Below are 19,536 nucleotides of genomic sequence, written 5' to 3'. Positions count from 1 at the left end.
CTCACTGATGTATTAAGAATATAAAAATGTAAATATTTATTTACACTGTTCCAATATGCGGGAACCTATGCTTAGACCACAGGAAGAACCACCCTATCCCAGCTCTGCAATGCAGAGGTCTCATTTGGCTAAAATGTGTGGGGACAAGCATTGCGAAATTCTGTGCATTGGAAGAAGGCTCAATAGATAAAAGAACTTTAGGGCTAAGGGAAAGTCAAGGGGTGAAAATTTTTAAGTAGGCTATAATATTCAATCATCGTCATCATAGAAATAGCTCTTAACTGTTCAGCTTGGTAGCCAGCCTGTCTGAAAGGAAGAAATGTTGTCTTTAGAATCAGACACACTTGAGCTTAGATCTTTGCTCTGCCACCTACTAGCTAAGTGATTTTTATAAATTGCTTAATTACTCTGAGCCGGTTTCCCCATTAGTCAAGTGGTAATGGTAATAACTATTTCCTATGCTAGTCATAAATTAAAAATGGAACTGGTTTTTGACCCAGTGATCCCACTTCTGGGAATATATCCTAAGAATCCTGAAACACCAATTTGAAAGAATATATGCTCTCCTATGTTCATAGCAGCATTATTTATAGTAGCCAAGTGCTAGAAACAGTCCAAGTGCCCATCAGTAGATAAGTAGATTAAAAATCTGTGGTACACTTATAGGATGGAATACTACGCAGTCATAAAAAGAAGGGAGTCGTACCTATTGTGACAGCATGGATAGAACTGGAGATTATGCTAAGTGAAGTAAGCTCATCAGAAAAAGACAAATGACATATGGTCTCACTTATATGTGGAATCTTATGAACAAAATAAACTGACAAATAAAATAATAAAATAGAAACAGGGACATGAATGCATGGAACAGACTGACAGCTGTCAGAGGGGAGAGGGAGGGAAAATGAATAAAAGAAGGTGAAGGAATCAGCCAAAGAACACATATGTGTAACCCATGGAAACGGACAACAGAGTAGTGATGGCCTGAGGGAAATGGGGGCTGGGAGAAGGCGGGCAATGGAGAGGAATGGCGACATCTGCAGTACTGTCAACAATAACAATACATAATAAAACCCTGAAGTGCTTACAAAGATAAAATAATAAAAATAAATGTGATAATTTGGTGCGACTCATAGGTATATATTACGATTTTTTTTAAAGAATGGGGAAAACAAGCTTCTAGCTAAACCTGAGACGATTTTGGGAAAAGCAACACTATTCTGGGAAAGAAACAAGAACTGGTGTTGCGATTTTCTTGCCGGGCCTTTATTTCCTGGTGTGTAGAATAATTCAGCTATCCACTGCAGGATTTGAACTTGGGTTTTGAACTTTAGATTTTAGATCTAGAAGTTCAAAGGGAAATAACAAAGCTTTGGAAGTAGATTTTACTTTGTTATTGAAACAAAAAAGGATCTTTCCCTCTCAACACGTAAACTTTTTGTTGAAAGATGTTTTTGCTATTGTTTATTTTTACTCCACTAAAAGTGACTATAATTATTCTACAGATGACTTAAGCATATGGAATGCTTTATGCTGGGCAGAGGAAGAGAATGTCATAAAAACTGCAATGGCTACAACACATTCAGAGCTTATTGGCAGTGCATTTCCCTTTCCTTATTGGCCATTCTTTGGTACTGATTTACTATCAAATTACAAGCAAATTACATCACTTTGGGTTTGAAGGTGGATGGTAGCAGAGAATAAAATCACTGCGAGGAATTTCATTGGTAAGTCAAAGTGCGCTCCATGAATTAGCTCCTGCCTACATACAGAGCATGCAAGAGTAACTATATGTTTATGAAGGAATGATTAGTTAGGAAATATGCTGCGGTAATAAGAAAAAAGCATGAGGGGTGCGATTTGAGTTAATATCTACACATCATTTCATATAACCTCATCACAGAAGGGGGCCCAGTTAATTAGATTCCTTCAGTAAGATGGGAAATATAAAGAAAAAGACGCTTAGGGTTTAATAAAATGTATATTTAAGCTATATGACAAAATGATTTTCATTCTCTTATGATTATAAATGTGTGTGTGTATATATATATATATATATATATATATATATATATGTAGAAAACTGACAAAAGAGACTTTGACCTATACTTAAATCTTTCTGTATAATGTTGTTCATCTGTGACATATAAAAACTGAAACACTGTTTTGATAGAAATATCGGCTACAAAGCACAGTTTTAAGAGAGTCCACACAATATAATTTCAAATCTTTGAATAATACAATCTTTGAAGTCTTTGAAGTCAACAATACCAGAGATTTGAAATGTGGACTCAAATTATTGTATTTGAATTTTCTTTTGTGGAAATTTCTAAAATCTGTGTGGACATATTAATGTACAGGTACAGTCAATGGGTTTAGGTAATCAGCTGTTTTTCTTTGGCTCTGTCTGACTCATCCCCTCTGTCACCTATTGAAGGTGACAAAATATTCACCTTCTGTGAATATGCAAAATCATTCCCTCCATCATTCTCCTGTGTAAACCTGTTACCAAAATATCATTCACAGGAAATAGGCTTACAGCATCTCCTTCCAGACATGATATTCTAGAATCAAAATCAGACCTCCAAGGTGGGGAAGTCAAAGAAGTATTATGAGTTATATTTAATTTAAATTTTATTTCAGCCTTTTGGATATCTATTACAAGTTCTCTTTATATAATTGCATAGCTGTGTGTGAGGAAAAGATTTTCGTTGGTAAGAGTATTCAGAGTTTCACAGTGACCACTCTAGACCAGTGCTCTCCAACAGAGACATAATACAAGCCAAATGTTAAGATTCTAGTAAAGATATTTTAGAAAGATACATTTCATTGGAATAAAATTTTATTTAACCCAATATAACCACAAGTATTAGCATTTCAACATGTAATCAATGCAACAAAAATTTAATGAGATATTTGCATTCCCTTTTCATACTATGTCTTCAAAACCCATTATACTTTTACAATTACAATGCATCTCAATTTGTTTTAACCACATACCAAGTGCTCAGTTATCACCTGTGCCTAGAGGTCACCGTATTGAACAGAGCACATTTGGAGCACTCTTGGGCAAAACTCACTCACTACACTGGTAAATAAATGGGAAGGCCACAAATTAGGTGTTAACATCGGGACAATCTGATCTTACTTATATCTGTAGGTTACTGCTCACAAGGAGAACATTGAGCACCTGAAGTCAACGTGTATATTGCGACTTTACCTTATAGTACATAAGTATATAGTTATATAAAACAGAGGGCCCCTGGTTTTGGTTCCAATACCTTATTGCATGATCCTGGTTCCTTTTTGAGGCAAGCAAGAAATATATTATTTGAAGATAGGCATGTTTCAGATTTAAAAGTGTATCTATGGCAAAGTTGCATGAGACACTGAAAACAATGAAGGCCCTTCCTTGCAGGACAAGACAAAATTAAAAAGGCACCATTAGAGAAGTTACATGCTTAAGTCTCCTTGGTCGGTGTGGTAAGCACAATTCAAAGGTGGCCCCAAGATTCAAGCCCTTGGGTGGTTAAATTCTTCCAGACAACAAGGGAAGAAGGACCAAGGGAAAAACCTAAACACCAGTTCTTATTTCTTTCCCAGAATATTTTTTTCCCTGAAACTTTCTCAGATTTAGCTGAGGGCTCATTTCTTTGACATTCTTTAAAGAATTTATATGTATCTATATCAGGTGTACTGTATTAGCACATTTCATATTCACAATAAGGACTTGAAATAACTATCACCATCACCATTTAACAAATGAGGGAATCGGTAATAGGTTCAGGGTAATTAAGCAATTTACAAAAATTGCTTAGTATGTAGCAGAGCAAAGATCTGACCTCATACATATATAATTGACACTAAGTCTATATTCCTGCTTCCCGTGAAGAACTGTTAAGAGTTATTCCTATGATGCTCCTGCTTAAGTAACCATGGTAGACGTGTTAGGATTGATTTGAGGATGGACCCCAGGATTCCTGACCCCAGTATAAACACATAGCTTCTCCCAGTTAGTCAAACACTAATGTAGGTTATGCTGTGAAAGAATTCTGCAGACGTCATTAAGGTCCCCAATCACCCGACTTGAAGATAAGGGGGTCAATCGGGTGAGCTTTATCTAATTACATGAGTCTTTAAACCTTTTTCTCGAGGTCAGAGAAATAAAAACTAAGAGTTTCAAAGAATGAGGAGGATTGGATCTAGTGCTGCTGTCTTTCAAGATACAACAGGCTCCAGGGTAAGACATGCATATGGCAACGAGTAAGCAATGACACGGGAGCCACGGTTCTGCATCTGCGAGGTCCTGGATTCTGTCAACAGCCCGAATGGACTTAGAGGAGGATGTGGCGCTCCAAATGAGAACACAGCCCAGTCAGCACTTTGATTTCAGCCTCATGAAATCTAAAGAGAAAGCCCAGTCCTGCTACACCTGTACTTTTATCTATAGAGTTGTGTTGTTTTTTTAGGCTGCTAAATTTATGGTAATTTATCACACAGTAATACAAAACATATAATGATTAAATATTATGGCTTAACACTAGTCATGTACAAATGTGCAGCTAGTCATGACCCTGAACCTATGCACCCGATGCATGTAACAATGTTTGAGAGGAGGGTTTATTGTATCACTCAGATCAGCAGTGACCTCTGCAAGGTTAAGCATTTCCTTCACTTTACCTAGTTTGTTCTGTGTAGGTGTTTTTAACCCTTACCACATTAGTTATTGAACATATAATCCAGATCTATGCTAGTTTAAATTTCATAACAGCTTGTTGGAGGGCAAACTGTCATAGTTCTAGATGCTAATTCATTAATATCTTCAAATGAATCAGTTTAATATATTTACTATTTCATAATTCTCTTGCCTTCTTCTTCTATAACACATTGAAATCATACAAGCTAAGCATGCTTTTAAAGACTGGACACCAGGATCAGGTGTAAAACCAAAGATACATGCTACAGGTGATGACTCTCAACGCTTTATAGCATGTTAGTACCAAGCCTTTCTGTCAATAGTATTTGGGTGTGGACTAGATGAGAAGAAATTACCTTAGGACTCAATAGTTTACTGATGATTTTGCGTCAGATTTTTAGTAAGGGGCCAGGAAGGATGTTGTCTTTTACACACATATATAAATTGTTTAGCAAGTTTAATTCTTGTTCCTTCAGAAAGCACAGGTGAGTTTCCTTTATTAGGATTTATCTTGTTCATTTTGTCATATCTGCTACCTTTTACTTCCTCTGCACATTGTCGAAGCAACTCTATATGTAACATCCACAAATGTTTGCAAAGGGTTTGTAATTTTAGTTGCTTACAATTTGTATGGCCCTTGGAAGTATATTTGTTAGGAATGATATATTTTGAAAGGGAATTTAATATTTCCAATTTACTAAAACACTAATAAAAAATCCTGAGTAATTCTAAATTATACTTCTAAATTATACTTTACAAAAAATGCTAGAGGCTAAATCTTGGAATAGCACATGCAAAGTACTTTTAAAACTATAATATCTGTCTAAAAAAAGCAAAGGTTTCAAAAATATCTTTCAATTTTTTTACTTTTAGTTTTAATAAAAGACATTGGATTGTCAATAAGGAATTTCAGTGATGCCTAAGATGTTTCAAGATAACAAAGCGTAAGCAGTCTTGACATCTTTCCAGTACAGAATTAATAATTAGACAATGCTATCATTTCAATACCATGGAATGATGTTCTGGGAAATAATTTTAAAGAGTATCCATAATGGCTCACTCAACTCTAGTTTATCAACATCAGTAACGTTATCATCGGATTTTCTATTATAGTCCTAAAGGCAATGCTCTAAAAATCTATTTTGATTTTCAACTATAAGTATGACTTCTTCTAGTCATATTTTATAGCCAATGGGCTTGAATATAATATTAATGTTTCTGGGGGTTTCTAAAAACTTTAGTAAAAATGTGTGAGCATTTTGGTATCATTATAAAGGACACTCACACAACCTTGTGCCACTAAACACTTTTGTTTGGTTAATATGTAACCATTTTAACTGTATGAATAGTAATTAACAACTGAGGTGAGTTGTTTTGCTATTGCCTTATAATTCTTTGATATTTTTTGTATTTTATGAGTACTGAAAGCATAGAACACAGCAGAGCTGAAAAAGAAGAAACTCACACTCTCCTTTACCTCCTCAAACTCTAATTCAAAAGTAAATTTAATATACAGAATGTGATGGATCGAGGATAGACATAATATAACGCCTGTGTACTTTTATTTATTGGACTTAGGGATCATAACACAACTGCCACTCATCAAAGGTAACCATCAACTGGCAATGGTGGCCATTGGATTTGGACATAAATTATGAACTAAGTTCCTTGGGGGTAAAACAAACAAAGGGAAAAGAGCGTGCCGTTTGTGGAAGTGGTGCCGGGGACATCGCCTCATCTCTCTCATGCATCACACACGGTCACGCTGCTACAGATAAACTGTGATGTGACCTCTAGGTAATAACCACTCTACGACAGAGGAAAAGTGTGACAAGGCATTAAAATGTGAGAGGAATAGAAAATGTTTCAAACACCTACCTGTATGAGATTTAGAGAGTTAAACTGAATCCAATCACCTATTTCATGTTGTGAAGCATCTAGATTAATTGACTGGGAGCACACAGCCAAATAAGAATGCTTGAAAATATACCTAGTAGGTTTCATAATTTCTTTCACAAACTCAGAAAAATATTAGTTTATATTTTGGATTGCTGACAAAAAATCTTTTATCGATAGAGGCTTTGCTAAGACTAATAAATTTAGGCTCTAATAAAATAAGAGACCAAGATTATAGAAAGCTTTGGATATATATTTGACAAAGAAACTAAATTAGAACAGAATATAATACTTTGTTCTATTAGAATCTATGTAAAATAACATTGTGCAAGGGAAGTGAATAGCATTCAAAAGTAATTTTAAAGGCTTGCTGAACCTATTTCTTCATAAGATTCTTGATGAAAAAGGAAGAATATCAAAGAGAAATTCTATTTTAAGGTGTGTAATGCAGAAAAGGAAAGCATGGAGATGTTCTAAAATGTCAAGCATTGTTTTCATTATAAATAATATATTCCAGGAGGCTATAGGTAAAAAAGTAATTCTATTCTACACTATCCAATCTTCCTGGAAGAAATTCCAGCAGCAGCCTGTAAAGGTAACCGATGCGGCAAACCAACTCACAAATTGCAGGCTTGGGAAAGAATAACACTGATTAGAAAATGAAAGTCAATCAAGATTGGAAACATTTGACCTGTTTTCATTTAAATCTTCAATCCTTTTTCTTGCTGGTTTAAGAAACAGAATACAGTATAAAGGGGCGGTAGGAAGTATGAGCTGTAGGAAATGTAAGAAATGGCCGCACTGACCTGCTCAATGAAATTTCCTGCGACTAAAAGTAAATGAGGCATTTGGATCATCTCCCAGTGACAAACAGGGTTCAGGAAAGTTAAAGCTATCATTTTTTATCATGACTTGTCCTGCTATGTAAGATCCACTTCAACTAATTAAGACAAAAGTTTTAAAGAAACTATCATGGGTTAATAAAAAGATAAATGACTTGAAATATTACTTGATTAGTCCCCTGCTTTTAATTGAATGTATACTTATCCCATTTCAGAGTGGTAAACATTTACTGCAATACTAAGGAACCGAAAAAGGAGGTGCTTGTTACTTTCACTTTTCATCCAAACTGCCTGTGTCAAAATTCCCTATGGTCATGACCACTCTTCCAGAGTCCGAGCTAAATCATTCACATAACTTCCGAACTACCTTATGAATGAATCGTCTCTTATAAGTCAATTCTGACAAGTCAATTCAGTTGAAGAACATTGCTTTAAATTTAAGTGCAGACGATGTTTTGTTGAGTTGTATAACTGAAATCTGTATGGTTTTATGAACAAATCATCCCAATAAATCCAGTGCTGGGACTATAAGAATCCTGAAACACCAATTCAAAAGAGCCTATACACCCCAATGTTCACAGCAGCACAATTTACAATAGAAAAGTGTTGGAAGCCGCCTAAGTGCCCATCAGTAAATGAGTGGATCAAAAAACTGTGGTACATTTACCCAGTGAAATGTTATGCAGCAGAAAGAAAGGAGCTCTTACCCTTTGCAACAGCATGAATGCATCTGCAGAGCATTATGCTAAGTGAAATAAGCCAGGCAGTAAAAGACAAATACCATTTTATCTCATCTATAAGTGGAACCTAATCAACAAAACAAACAAGCTAGCAAAATATAACCAGAGACATTAAAATTAAGAGCAAACTGACAGTAACCAGAAGGGAGGTGGGGGAGGATAATGGGAGAAAATGAGGAAGGGCTGTCCAGGAACATGTATAAATGACACATGGACAAAGCCAAAGGGGGGTAGGGTAGAGGGTGGGAGGTGGTGGTGAGCGGGGTTGGGGAGTGGTGGAGGGAAAATGGAGACTAGTGTACTTGTTGTTAGTGTACTAACAACAATAAAAAATTATAACTAACTAAATAAATAAAAATAAAGCTTTTAAAAAATAAAAAAATAAATAAAAAAGAAAAAAGAAAGCTAAAATATGTTTTATGCTTAGATATGTATCTTCTATAAAAATAAGAAATCTTAAAAAACACATATTAATTAAATATAGCTAGGCATTTTAAAAGGAACAGTTAACTACAACAAATTCTTTGAAATCATATTTAAAAGCGTTATACAAAATTTAAACGCTTAAAATTCCAGAAACATAATGTCAATTCTATAGTCACTAAACTAGTGAATTAATGTCATGCTGATATATAAAAGCTAGTAGAACACAACCTCATAAAATGTTTCAAAAACTTGATTTTTTCCAGTATTTCAACTAGAGACTTAACTGCCACCAGTGCACAGGTATTAGATAATGGTGGCTGTGCATTATCTCAGTTAATCCTCATACCAATCTTAGAAGGTATAAGAATTCCCATTTAAAAAGTACCATTATCATCTCATTTTACAGATAAGAAACGTGCTAGAGCCAATACTTGAAGCCAGGCTTTCATACTCAAACCCCCCTGCTCTTTATCTATATGAAAGTGATTTTTCACTAGAATGATAGGCTGAACTGTACTATCTATACTCTGTTACTGGACATGACTATCTATTTTTGACAAAGCTAACCTGAATTATGTGCATTAATCTGAGACTATAGGGAATGACCTAGGAACTCTGGCCAGTTAATAGGATTGAAAATTCCCAAATCACTTTTGTTTACATGTTGGAAATATTATATATATAATAAGATATAAAATACAGCTGTGTAATAAATCTTACCAAAAGTCAAATTTATGATTTGCCCATAAACAGGGCAGGTCATGGTGGGTAGTCTTGCCTCATGCCTATAAAAGTTTTATCTTAACTTCAGCACACCCTGTCCATTATTCTTGGGCCTTAAAGGCCAGAGTTAAACTTCTTTTTCAGACCCCCTGGAGGCTTAACCACCCTTTAGGAGACACGTAATCTTTTTAACTGTCTGTATCTTGCTTTCTCCCACCTACATGTGATCTTCCTTATGTCCCTTCCTTAATTCCAAATGTATAAATGAAACCTCAAAAACTTATTCTCCAGAGCATGTGAGGTCTTTCTCCATGATACATCATCAGTTTGGCTTAAATAAAACTCAAATGCATTCTTATAAAAATTCTCTACAGTGTTAGTGTTTTGTACATTGACAATACACTATGGTTTTGAGTTATATAACTTCAATGTGGCATTAAAAACCACAGGTGATCTATCACTGTGATTGTAACCTTTTCTCTGTGTCTGTATATGCCTCTGCCTGTGACCTTCTGCCATTGGTACCGGTGGCTCTCATTTGGGCAGTGATTCTCAGACTGAAGAAAGAAATGACTTCCATTTTTTCAAAGGACCCATCAGAGGGGTGTAGGTGCACATCAAAGCTCCCTGGGTGACTTTGAGCGACTTCCCTCCCCCCTGCCCCAGGAGGTGTTTTCCCATCCTCAACATTTAAAATCCTTGATATATAGAGAAATGATAAATAACACACACCGAGTGATTTATCTGAGCCAGGCACTGTTGTATGGACTCATTCAATCTTCACAACCAATTTATGAACTATATTAACATTCTTATTTTACACATAAAGAAAGTGAGGCTCAGATAATTTAAGGAACTCACCCAAGGTCACGCATCTAAAAATAGGAGAGCCTGGCTTTGATCTAGGAAAATCTAACTCCAAAGACAGCACATTTAATCATCATACTGTATAGCCTCTCACTCTTTGGTTGGAATGATATTTTTAAGAAATCGCCAAAACAAATGTGAAAACAGCCTTCAAAGTCATAGTAAATTGACTCAAGCAAAGATTCAATGAGGAAAATTATTTCATGATATAGGTCCATTCTGATCTAAAGTGGACCTTAGCTTATAAAAATTGAATTCAGACCACCCTCTCCCACTCTTTGTCTCTCTAATGTATGTTGATTTTTAAAAAAGATTTTATTTATTTATTTTTAGAGAAGGAAGGGAGGGAGAAAGAGAGAGAGAGAGAGAAACATCAATGTGCGGTTGCTGCGGGTCATGGCCTGCAACCCAGGCATGTGTCCTGACTGGGAATCGAACCTGAGACGCTTTGGTTCGCAGCCTGCACTCAGTCCACTGAGCTATGCCAGCCAAGAGAATGTTGATTTTTTAAAAATAATTTTGCCCTTGCTCTAGACAACTGTTACTAAGTAGTCTTGACCAACTGCCCAACTGCCAAAGTACCACTATTGTATAAATCATGTAACTCTACCATCTTCTTGCTTTTTAGAATTTAATTTCTCTATTTATTTCATTAAAAATAACATTATTAATACATATCACTTATTAGATTACTTTAAAAATATTTAGAAGCAAAACACCATACAAATCTAAAAACTAGGACTAAAGTTAATGACATAATGAATCTCATAAATGTAATATTTAATAAAAGAAGCCAGGTACAAAGAAGACATACAATGATGCAGTTTCTATAAAGTACAAAAACAGGGAAACTGATCCATGTTGTTAATGCTTTGGACAGTGGATACCCTTGAGGTGGGACCCAAGGAGGTTTCTGGTTCTGATACTATTGTGTTGCTTCTTTATCTGCCTGATGTTTACACAAATACTGCCTTTGAAGAAATTCACTGAGATTAACACTTATATTTTATGAACTTTTACACTGTTATATTTCAAAGCAATAGTTTGCATTAAAAATATATGTCATCCACAATTATTTTTCTAATTGTAATTTAGCATGGCTTTTTCTCTTATAAAATATATGATTAATGTTTTATTAACAAAGCTAAAAATATTTCTGCATAACACTGTAAAATTACTATTTTTCTAAATATGAGTTTTAAGTCAAAATTTATTAAGGTATACTTTATATACAGTAAAATTCATCCTTTTTAATGTACTGAACTATGACTTTTGATGAGCACATACATTTGTGCAACCATTACCATTATCGAGATACAGAAATGTTTTATTATCCTCCTAGATTTCCTCATACCCTTTTGTTGTCAACCTCACGCTTCCCTCCCCAGCACTGGTTGATCTTCTGTCTGTACAGTTTTGCCTCTTTCAGAATGCTGTATCAATGGAATCATACAGTGTGCATTCTTTTAACTACAGATTCTTTCATTGAGCATGTTTTAAGATCCATCCATGTTTGTTGGTTGTCAGCAATTACTTCCTTTCTATTGCTGAGTAGTGTTACAACATATGGGTATACCTCAGTTAAAGAACCCTCGAGTAATTAATTTCTAGTTTTGGGTAATTTTGAATGAAGCCACTATATTCATTACATAGGTTTTTGTATGGATATAATATATTTAATTTTTAGGTTCTAACTTGTACTTGTGCCTGCACAAAATATTTTCTATATTGCCTTTAGTCGATGGTAATTCTGTTACCTGGGAACATACCAACCAGTTCAAAATAATATAAAATCAGAAATTGAATCAAATAATATATCAACTTTTGCAAATTTTTTCTTAAAATATTTCTTTTTGAAATCATCTACAGAACTAGGAATGATACATTCAATGAAAGTTCTAGCTAAAAAATTCAAAATTAGTTAATTTTCCTTAATTGTACAAAATTAAAAATAATGATATTAACTAATCTGGATTCCAGAGTCATAATCAATGAAGTGAGAAGAGGTAAGAAATGTGGCTTGAAAAAGTTAAGTGCTAAATGCCTCTTCCTATCTTCCCAATTTAACATATTACAGATTTCACCCAACCAGTTAGTACTTTTCATCCATGACCATTGGGAGAGGATTCGAGCGACAAAATGGAAACATGGTAGATGTTACCTAGCATGTTGTGGTAAAGTGGAATGGCCCGTCCAAGGATAGTAAATGCAGTCATGACTAGTGGGACCGCTACACCTGCAGGCAATTACAGAACAGAAAACATCATTCTCCATTCACAGTGACATGCACACTCATGCACCAGTGCTCACACATGGAGCCTCCAGGAAGAACATGGGAAGCAAGCACACCAAGTACCTATCCATCAGGCCGATGCAGTCTTCAATACTTGAGCCTATGCACCTGCAGAAGATGCAAATTTAAAAAATACAAGAACAATTAGTCATTTAAAAAATCAATAAGAAATGTACCAGTTGTGACAAATTCTTAATTATAGTTATTAGACAATCTTGGAACACCATGAATTTAAAGGCAGTGAGAATATTATTGCTGGATGGATACCCAGAAATAAATTGCAAATACCACCCAAGTGGAATGCATAGAAACATATTCATGAAAAAGGATGTTTCACTCTATTTCTGTGGATAACTTCCAAACACATATTGCTCATTTCTAATACGTGCAGTTCATTTGCATTATTCATAATTATGTCTCGATGAAAAACTTATATTTCAATGGCTGTAATTGGTTTCATGCATACGATTTCTTTGAAAAACTCTTATAGTTAAGTAAAAAACAAAATCAATAAAAAAAGAAACATGAACTGTTCCATATAATATAATAACCTGATGCTTAACACTTTTTAAAGATTGATTTTGGCAGAAAGTGGGTTGGCATTCTTTAATGTTATTCTCATAGATGCTTTACATAATCACATTATGCCATTCCTTGGTTGTGACTGTCTTTAAAACACACTTATCTTTAAACATGAATTCATTTAAAAAGCAAATTAACTGGTTTCACCATCTTGCAGTTTGTCTTGACACTCTCTTTTAAAAGAGCAGTGCCATAACAAGTAAACAAAAACAGCTTTTTAAACTGCCAAAATATTGAAGTTAGTTAATAACAAACAAATAAATCCTCTCCAAGGAAATGAATAAGTTCAGATCTAGGTAACTAAACAATCTACTGAGATTAACATTTAAGTAAAATAACATAAGTACACAAAACTCTGATGTAGACTCCCTAGAATTTCATTTGTAAGTATTCTAGAAATATTTTTTCCATCTTCCAATTTTCTTGAATTGCTTTCCTTTCCATTTTTCCCCATCAAAGACACAGAGCTCCAAAGCATTATCAAGATTCTTCCTACAGCTATGATTTATAGAACTGTCTAATTCTGCTGGTAATAAAAATTACTTTTCCAAACAAAATTTCTAAAACAGTAAAAGAAGGTGAAGTTAAAATCACTATATAATGAATAAAATATGTATCATATATAAGGCCAGGCTGTCCATTATATATTTAAATAACTAAACACTGGTGAGCTAATATAAGTATGCCTAATAATGATTAAGTCATTATTTTCCTGCATCAAGAATATAACATTCATACCAGGTAAAAAATGGGAATTGTTTTGAGGATTGGTTTGATAGGTCCAGAAAACTTTTAATATACAGATATATGACAAATACATTGTGTACAAAGTTTTAAAAAATTAACAAGTAAATAACTAGAGCATGTAATTTTGAATTGATATCATAATTCCTAAATACAATTATTTTCTAAAATGAGAAAATTAAGTACTAAAAACATTTCCAAATTGTCTTGTATGCTTTTCTTTGAATTCTATTCTGAAGAATTTATTTTTTCTAGGTTTCTATTATATCTTCCTCAAATGCTTTTATAACCTATGATTAGTTTATAATCTGTGTTTTTATAATAACCTTTGAAAAATAAAAATTTTTGAAAGTGAAATTAACCCTCAGGAGAAAATGTGAATAACAGACCATTCAGTTCGTTCATTAAAAAACAAAAACAAAAACCTGCGTTGCATCATGCCCACTCAGTGTTCCTACTATTCTAGGAGCTGGAGGCAGAAAAAAAGATGAATTAGACATTTGTCTGGTTTTTATGAGCTCACAACACAATGAAGGAGCCAGATGTGGCAACAGGGATAGGGAAAAGAAGCTAGAGCATGAGACAGGCGCCAGAATTTGAAGACTTCACTTAGCTGCATACTTAATAAAAACCACCAGCGGGTTTCAAAGAAGTAGAGAGATTGCTGGCTTTGTGTTTTACGTAGATCTCTATGTGGGGGCTGGGCAGCTGGTATCCCGAAAGACTTGTTTGGCACAGAGATTGTTTTAGCCTATTCAAGAAATGATGGACTAAACTAGGAAAATGGTACAAAGGCAAAGAGATGGATTCAAGAAATATCTTGGCAAGTATGGGGGGCAAAAGAGGGAAGGTGATGGCTGGTTTGATAATGAAAGTGGAAGGAAGAGTTAAGAATGACTCATATTCCTACCTTTGAGAACAGTGAAACCACTAGTGAGAGAAGGCAAGAAGAGGACCGTCATTCCCTTGGGTGTGCTGGGCAGAAGGAATGGCTAATTTCAGTTTTGTGCATCTATAGCTTAGTGCTGTTCCACAACCCAGCAAGAAATGTTCCTCAGCATCTGGAAAATGAGTCTGTGGCTGGAGGGTGCGGGTGGCGGCAGAAGGCACGGTGTGCTCATCAGTTTTGAAATAACATACAGGAAAAAATTAAAATCATGTAAGTGGATAAAATGGCTGAAGAAGAACCTATAAAGTGAGAAAAGCAGAGACTGAGACTGAGACCCAAGGAACTCCAATAACTAGTCAGTGAAAGGCATAAAATGAATGAGCTCATGTCAGAAGCACAGGGAAATATAATGGAGTATAATGAATTCATTACAGCATCCTTGAAGCCCAATCAGAAGGGGACTTCAGGAAGTAGGGTGATCATCAGTGTCGGATGCAAAGAGAGGCCTAGTAAAATAAGAACTACCGAGAGTATTTCAGGTGTGATGGTCAAGCTCACTAGAAATTATACTGTGAACTGAGGCAAACCGAAGATAGAGGCAATGGAAAAGGAAAGGGAGGGAAAGAGGGGGCAGGATGTGTGTTCCAGAAATTTGGTTGAGAGGACTGGGTAGGATATTTGAGATTTGAACATGTCTGTGCACTAAAGATGAATGAAGCAAAGGAAGATGAAGAAGAATAAGGGTATGGTTGAAGGGGTGCTATCCTTTGTGAGGACAAGTCAGTACTTTAAGATGCATGTTCTACTTCAACTTTGTCCTTTACATAAGCACATATAATTTATATTGATTCAGCAAGACCACAGAATAATGAAAATATTAAACTTTTGTAGAGTCAAAATCTAAAATGAGAGATTGAATAAAGATATGGAACAATATAACTTTTGACAAAATCAGTGTTCCAAACTAGGAAATTTCTAGAAAGAACAGAAAGAGAAACTATAATATGTTGATGTAACAGTATAAAAATATCCAGAATTTCAAATATTGAGCTGCTTAATATTTGTCACTACTTATCAATTTATAAGCATCTTGATGTACCCATATAACTAATGTAGTGGAGATATTTTGACAAAAATCTCCAAATTTTGAAATGAAAATAGAAGAATATTTAAAAGTTTCAATTGAAGTAGTGTAGACATTAATTCCACAAGCAATACTTCTCTCTTTTTCTCCATCAATGGAAATTATTTCACTGATAAAATAATAAAAAAGGATTGATAAAATAGATTAAGACAGAGGAAATTTCATAATATAAAATCATGATATTAACATTAACAAGAATGTTTAATAAAGTTTTTAAAAGATGCCTCATGAAAAACACACATCTCCTAGTCCACCCCTAAAACCCAACATTAAATTGACATTTATCATGGACTCAGTTGGTGGTAGTGAGGAAACTGCTCTTTCCTTATGGTCATGTAATTACATAGCAAATTCAGTTAACAAGTCCTCTTTAAAGATTTCTACTTTGAAGATTGAAAACACAATGCTCATTCCTAAATATTAAATTCTTGCTCACCCTCTCCAAATGTGGGTGAGTGTCTCTAATGGAAGGCTATAAACCGTAAGAGTATAAGTTCATGGGACTGACTCGTCCTAGTGGCTCAGAGCTGTGCCCTGCCCACTTCTCAACTTGGCTGCCACCAGGTACAAGGCACAGTAGGTGTTTACAAGAGAAAAGGCTGCTAAAATAAAAGTCTTTTAGTCGAGAAAAAAAAAAGAGACAGCACTACTTTTTCTTTCCCTTTAGGCATATTAGTGAAAAAGCTCCTGTTAGGTGCTAAATGGGTAATCTGTTTTAAAGGTATATAAAGAACTTATTAGAGCCAATATACATAATGCACTTTTAGAGTAGCAAAAGTGCTCTTGAGGTATTAAACAGATAATTTTATTTTCAGAAAATCATTAAACAGTATTCAGAGTAAGAACTTTTCTTCTTTGAAAAATGTGATTTGAAAGACTATTTCCATTAACTTGGTTCTTGAATTATCTAGCTGACATAATATTGGCATATGAAAGAAAAGCTGTTTTCCAAAGTGGAGCTGGCCTGGTGAGCTCACACTTACTAACTAATAGGTCAGTAATTACATGTGCTTAGGAACAAAAATAGTCACTTGTCCCGTCATCTCGCTGCCCCAGTGATCTTTTAGCCTGTAAAGTGCACTCCGTTGGTCCAGAGAAGGCTTCCAAAGCACAGTGCTGCACAGCTGTACTGTATAAAGGGGCACAGCAGGAAAACTTGACATTTCTAAATTCCATTCTGTGGCTGGGGCCACAGAACTTGAGTGAAGTGAGTGAACCTGGATGATACGGGGGCTATTAGAAAAAAGATGGCAGTAAACGAAATGAAAACAAAATAAAAATCCTTCAGGACTGAGTTAGTCATTCCAGAATCCATGTACCCGGGAAGATGCCAGGGAGTACAATATTCGAATTCTGTCTAAGCATCATTCTGGAGGAGTGAATTTGAAAACAGCTTTCCATTTGCTGGGAGTTCCCACCTGATCTGGTCAGATTCATTCCCTATTACACCTGCCCACTCCCCTTTGGCCATCTAGCATTTGTGGCTGTGGGAAATCGATCTCTTCATTGTCCCCGCTTCTACTTCCACAATATATGCTTTCTTTTATTTTATAATCGTGATTTAACAGGGCTGAGGGGAAGACACACCAGCCATACATGCAGACTACAGCTCCCTATGATCTCACTTTCATTTCCCTAATGGCTTCATTGTAATTAGATTTGCAAAAACAGCAAAAGGCCTCATTTTGAATGGCAACAGCTGTTGACATCAACATTATATTAAATAATTTACTGGTTTAATTTTAGCTGCAAAACAATAAAACCCTCTTGTGGATGATTATTTTAGCCAGTAGAGTTTTCTCTTTCAGTTGCTGATGCTTCTGCTCCAGCGGTGCCAGTTGTTTTCTTCATGAAATACTTTTAACCCGAGCGTGCCAGAAACTCACAAAGGGAGTAGTTTGTTCCTGCTAGTTTCCTTGAAGCACAGTGTCTGTGCGAATATTTCAGGATCCTCAACCTATGGGTTTCTGTCTAAACCATTGAGTTGGCATTAGCCCTTCCAAGCTGAATTTGAATTTGAATGGCACACTATGACTTTACCTTTGAGGATCTGCCACTTCACAGAATGACTTAAGCTGATTTCTTGACCTGTAGGAAATTAACAGCATCTGCGAATCGATGTCCTCTTGGCAGAAGAGAATGTTGCTTGTTTCACTTCTTCAGTATCCCCTAAAAGCTAGCCCTTAATCTGGCAGAAAAATCTCTTTATGGAATCTCATGCTTTCCCGCCAGATATAAAATAAGCAAGACGATTCTCAACAAGTGCAAGTGTTTGTACGCATGTGTGCACATGCGTGTGGACACTTGCAATGGACAAAGGGTTTTATGGACACAAGGGGGATAGAGCATGAGAAACTGCTCTGGTTTCTAAAAGTATTCACCTTCTGCAGGAAAGAAAAAGAAAGGACTTTACTAATATGTAGATTTGTTGAAAAAATAGTTGCTGGGATTTGTTAGATAACCAACATTAGTTCCTTTGTAGTCCAGTGCTTTTCTTCTTTCTGTTATGTCTTTGTCTTCAACTGTGATAGGTCTCAAAAATAAATTTAATTTTTATTCATTTTATAAGATGTAGTTTTGAAAACCAGAAAAAAATGTGTTGCCCAATCATTGAACAAAAAAAACAGAAAAAATTCTACATCAAACAAAAAAAATTCTGTTACAAGTCAAACTACAACAAAATTACTTTCACAAAAAGCACTCATAATTTTATTGAAATACATATTACCATGTTCCCTGATTTTTCTGCTACCATTACTTTTGCTTATATTTTCTTGAAGGAGTAATCCAAGGCAGTATTCACCAAAGATAAATTAAACTATGCCCTAAACTGGTTCTAGCGACAAAGAAGCAAAAACAGAAAACCTGTGGTGAAGATTTACTAAGCACACATCTCAAAAGTATAATCAGTATCTTTCTTTCCGAATGACTTCAATCTGCGGTGAATTTGAAAGAATTGCTACACTCCATATAAAGTATACCCAACACCAACTTCATGAAGTTGTCAATAAAACAGTTCTAGTTAAGTGTTCCACGGAAATACTTAAAAGGGTATAACTTTGATTCCTGAAGCCCTTTTCTTAGAAAGAATCTTGCTTAAAATCAACCTACTGAACAGAAAGACGGACAGAATTTTGTGTGAGAACACTATACATGTTGCAGGCTGTGTCAGGGAAGCAGGCCCATGAGCGTCCCTTTGGATCAGCAACACCGAATTCAAGTACGAGTCCTTGTCAGCGGGGATGCTTACCCTTGCGTGCAGTTCGGATGACACGGGTGGCACTCGCGATCCTGGTCAGCATATTTGAATATGAAACTGTTTGCCCCCTGTAAGCCGTCTGGACATTTTTCCACACAGTTTGGGCCATCCTTAAAGTGGGAGCACTTCGTACAGTTGTCAGGTCCCTGAGGTGTGAAAGATAAAACAGACAAGGAAAAATGTGTGCTGCTCCCTCCGAAACTGTAGGCGTGGGGCTTAGTTACTGAGACTTTACTGGGTGGGCTGTACTCTTCTAGGGAACTGGAGAGCATTTTCAGCAACATGAAAGGTGATATAGCTATTGTAGCCTTTTGATCACCAACTTTTCCAAGGACTTTTCCAAAGAATATCAGTATTTTCTCTCTGTCATCTAGTCCTGGCTGTAGTAAAAAGCAACCATGTTTGATAACAACGCTTTTTCCCCAGGGGCATTCT

The 19,536-nt window shown here is 35.5% G+C and overlaps 1 protein-coding gene across 7 annotated transcripts in view; it reads right to left on the bottom strand.

Annotated features, from left to right (window-relative positions):
• ERBB4 (erb-b2 receptor tyrosine kinase 4) overlaps positions 1-19,536 on the bottom strand; it is a 970,339-nt gene that overhangs the window by 219,779 nt on the left and 731,024 nt on the right. For 4 of the 7 annotated variants that reach the window (XM_036022897.1, XM_028510101.2, XM_036022900.1 and 1 more), the window contains exons 15-17: positions 19,093-19,247; positions 12,547-12,591; positions 12,352-12,426 (exon numbers count right to left, since the gene is read on the bottom strand). In XM_036022897.1, coding sequence (XP_035878790.1) covers positions 12,352-12,426; positions 12,547-12,591; positions 19,093-19,247 — 275 coding nt within the window. The remainder of the gene's footprint in view (positions 1-12,351; positions 12,427-12,546; positions 12,592-19,092; positions 19,248-19,536) is intronic. The other 3 variants (XM_036022899.1, XM_036022901.1, XM_036022902.1) reach the window with 2 other exon arrangements.

This window comes from Phyllostomus discolor, chromosome 4 (assembly GCF_004126475.2).
Source record: "Phyllostomus discolor isolate MPI-MPIP mPhyDis1 chromosome 4, mPhyDis1.pri.v3, whole genome shotgun sequence".
NCBI classification, from domain to species: Eukaryota; Metazoa; Chordata; class Mammalia; order Chiroptera; family Phyllostomidae; genus Phyllostomus; species Phyllostomus discolor.
The sequence above is the reverse complement of the archived record's forward strand: the minus strand, read 5'-3'. Positions and strand labels throughout refer to the sequence as shown.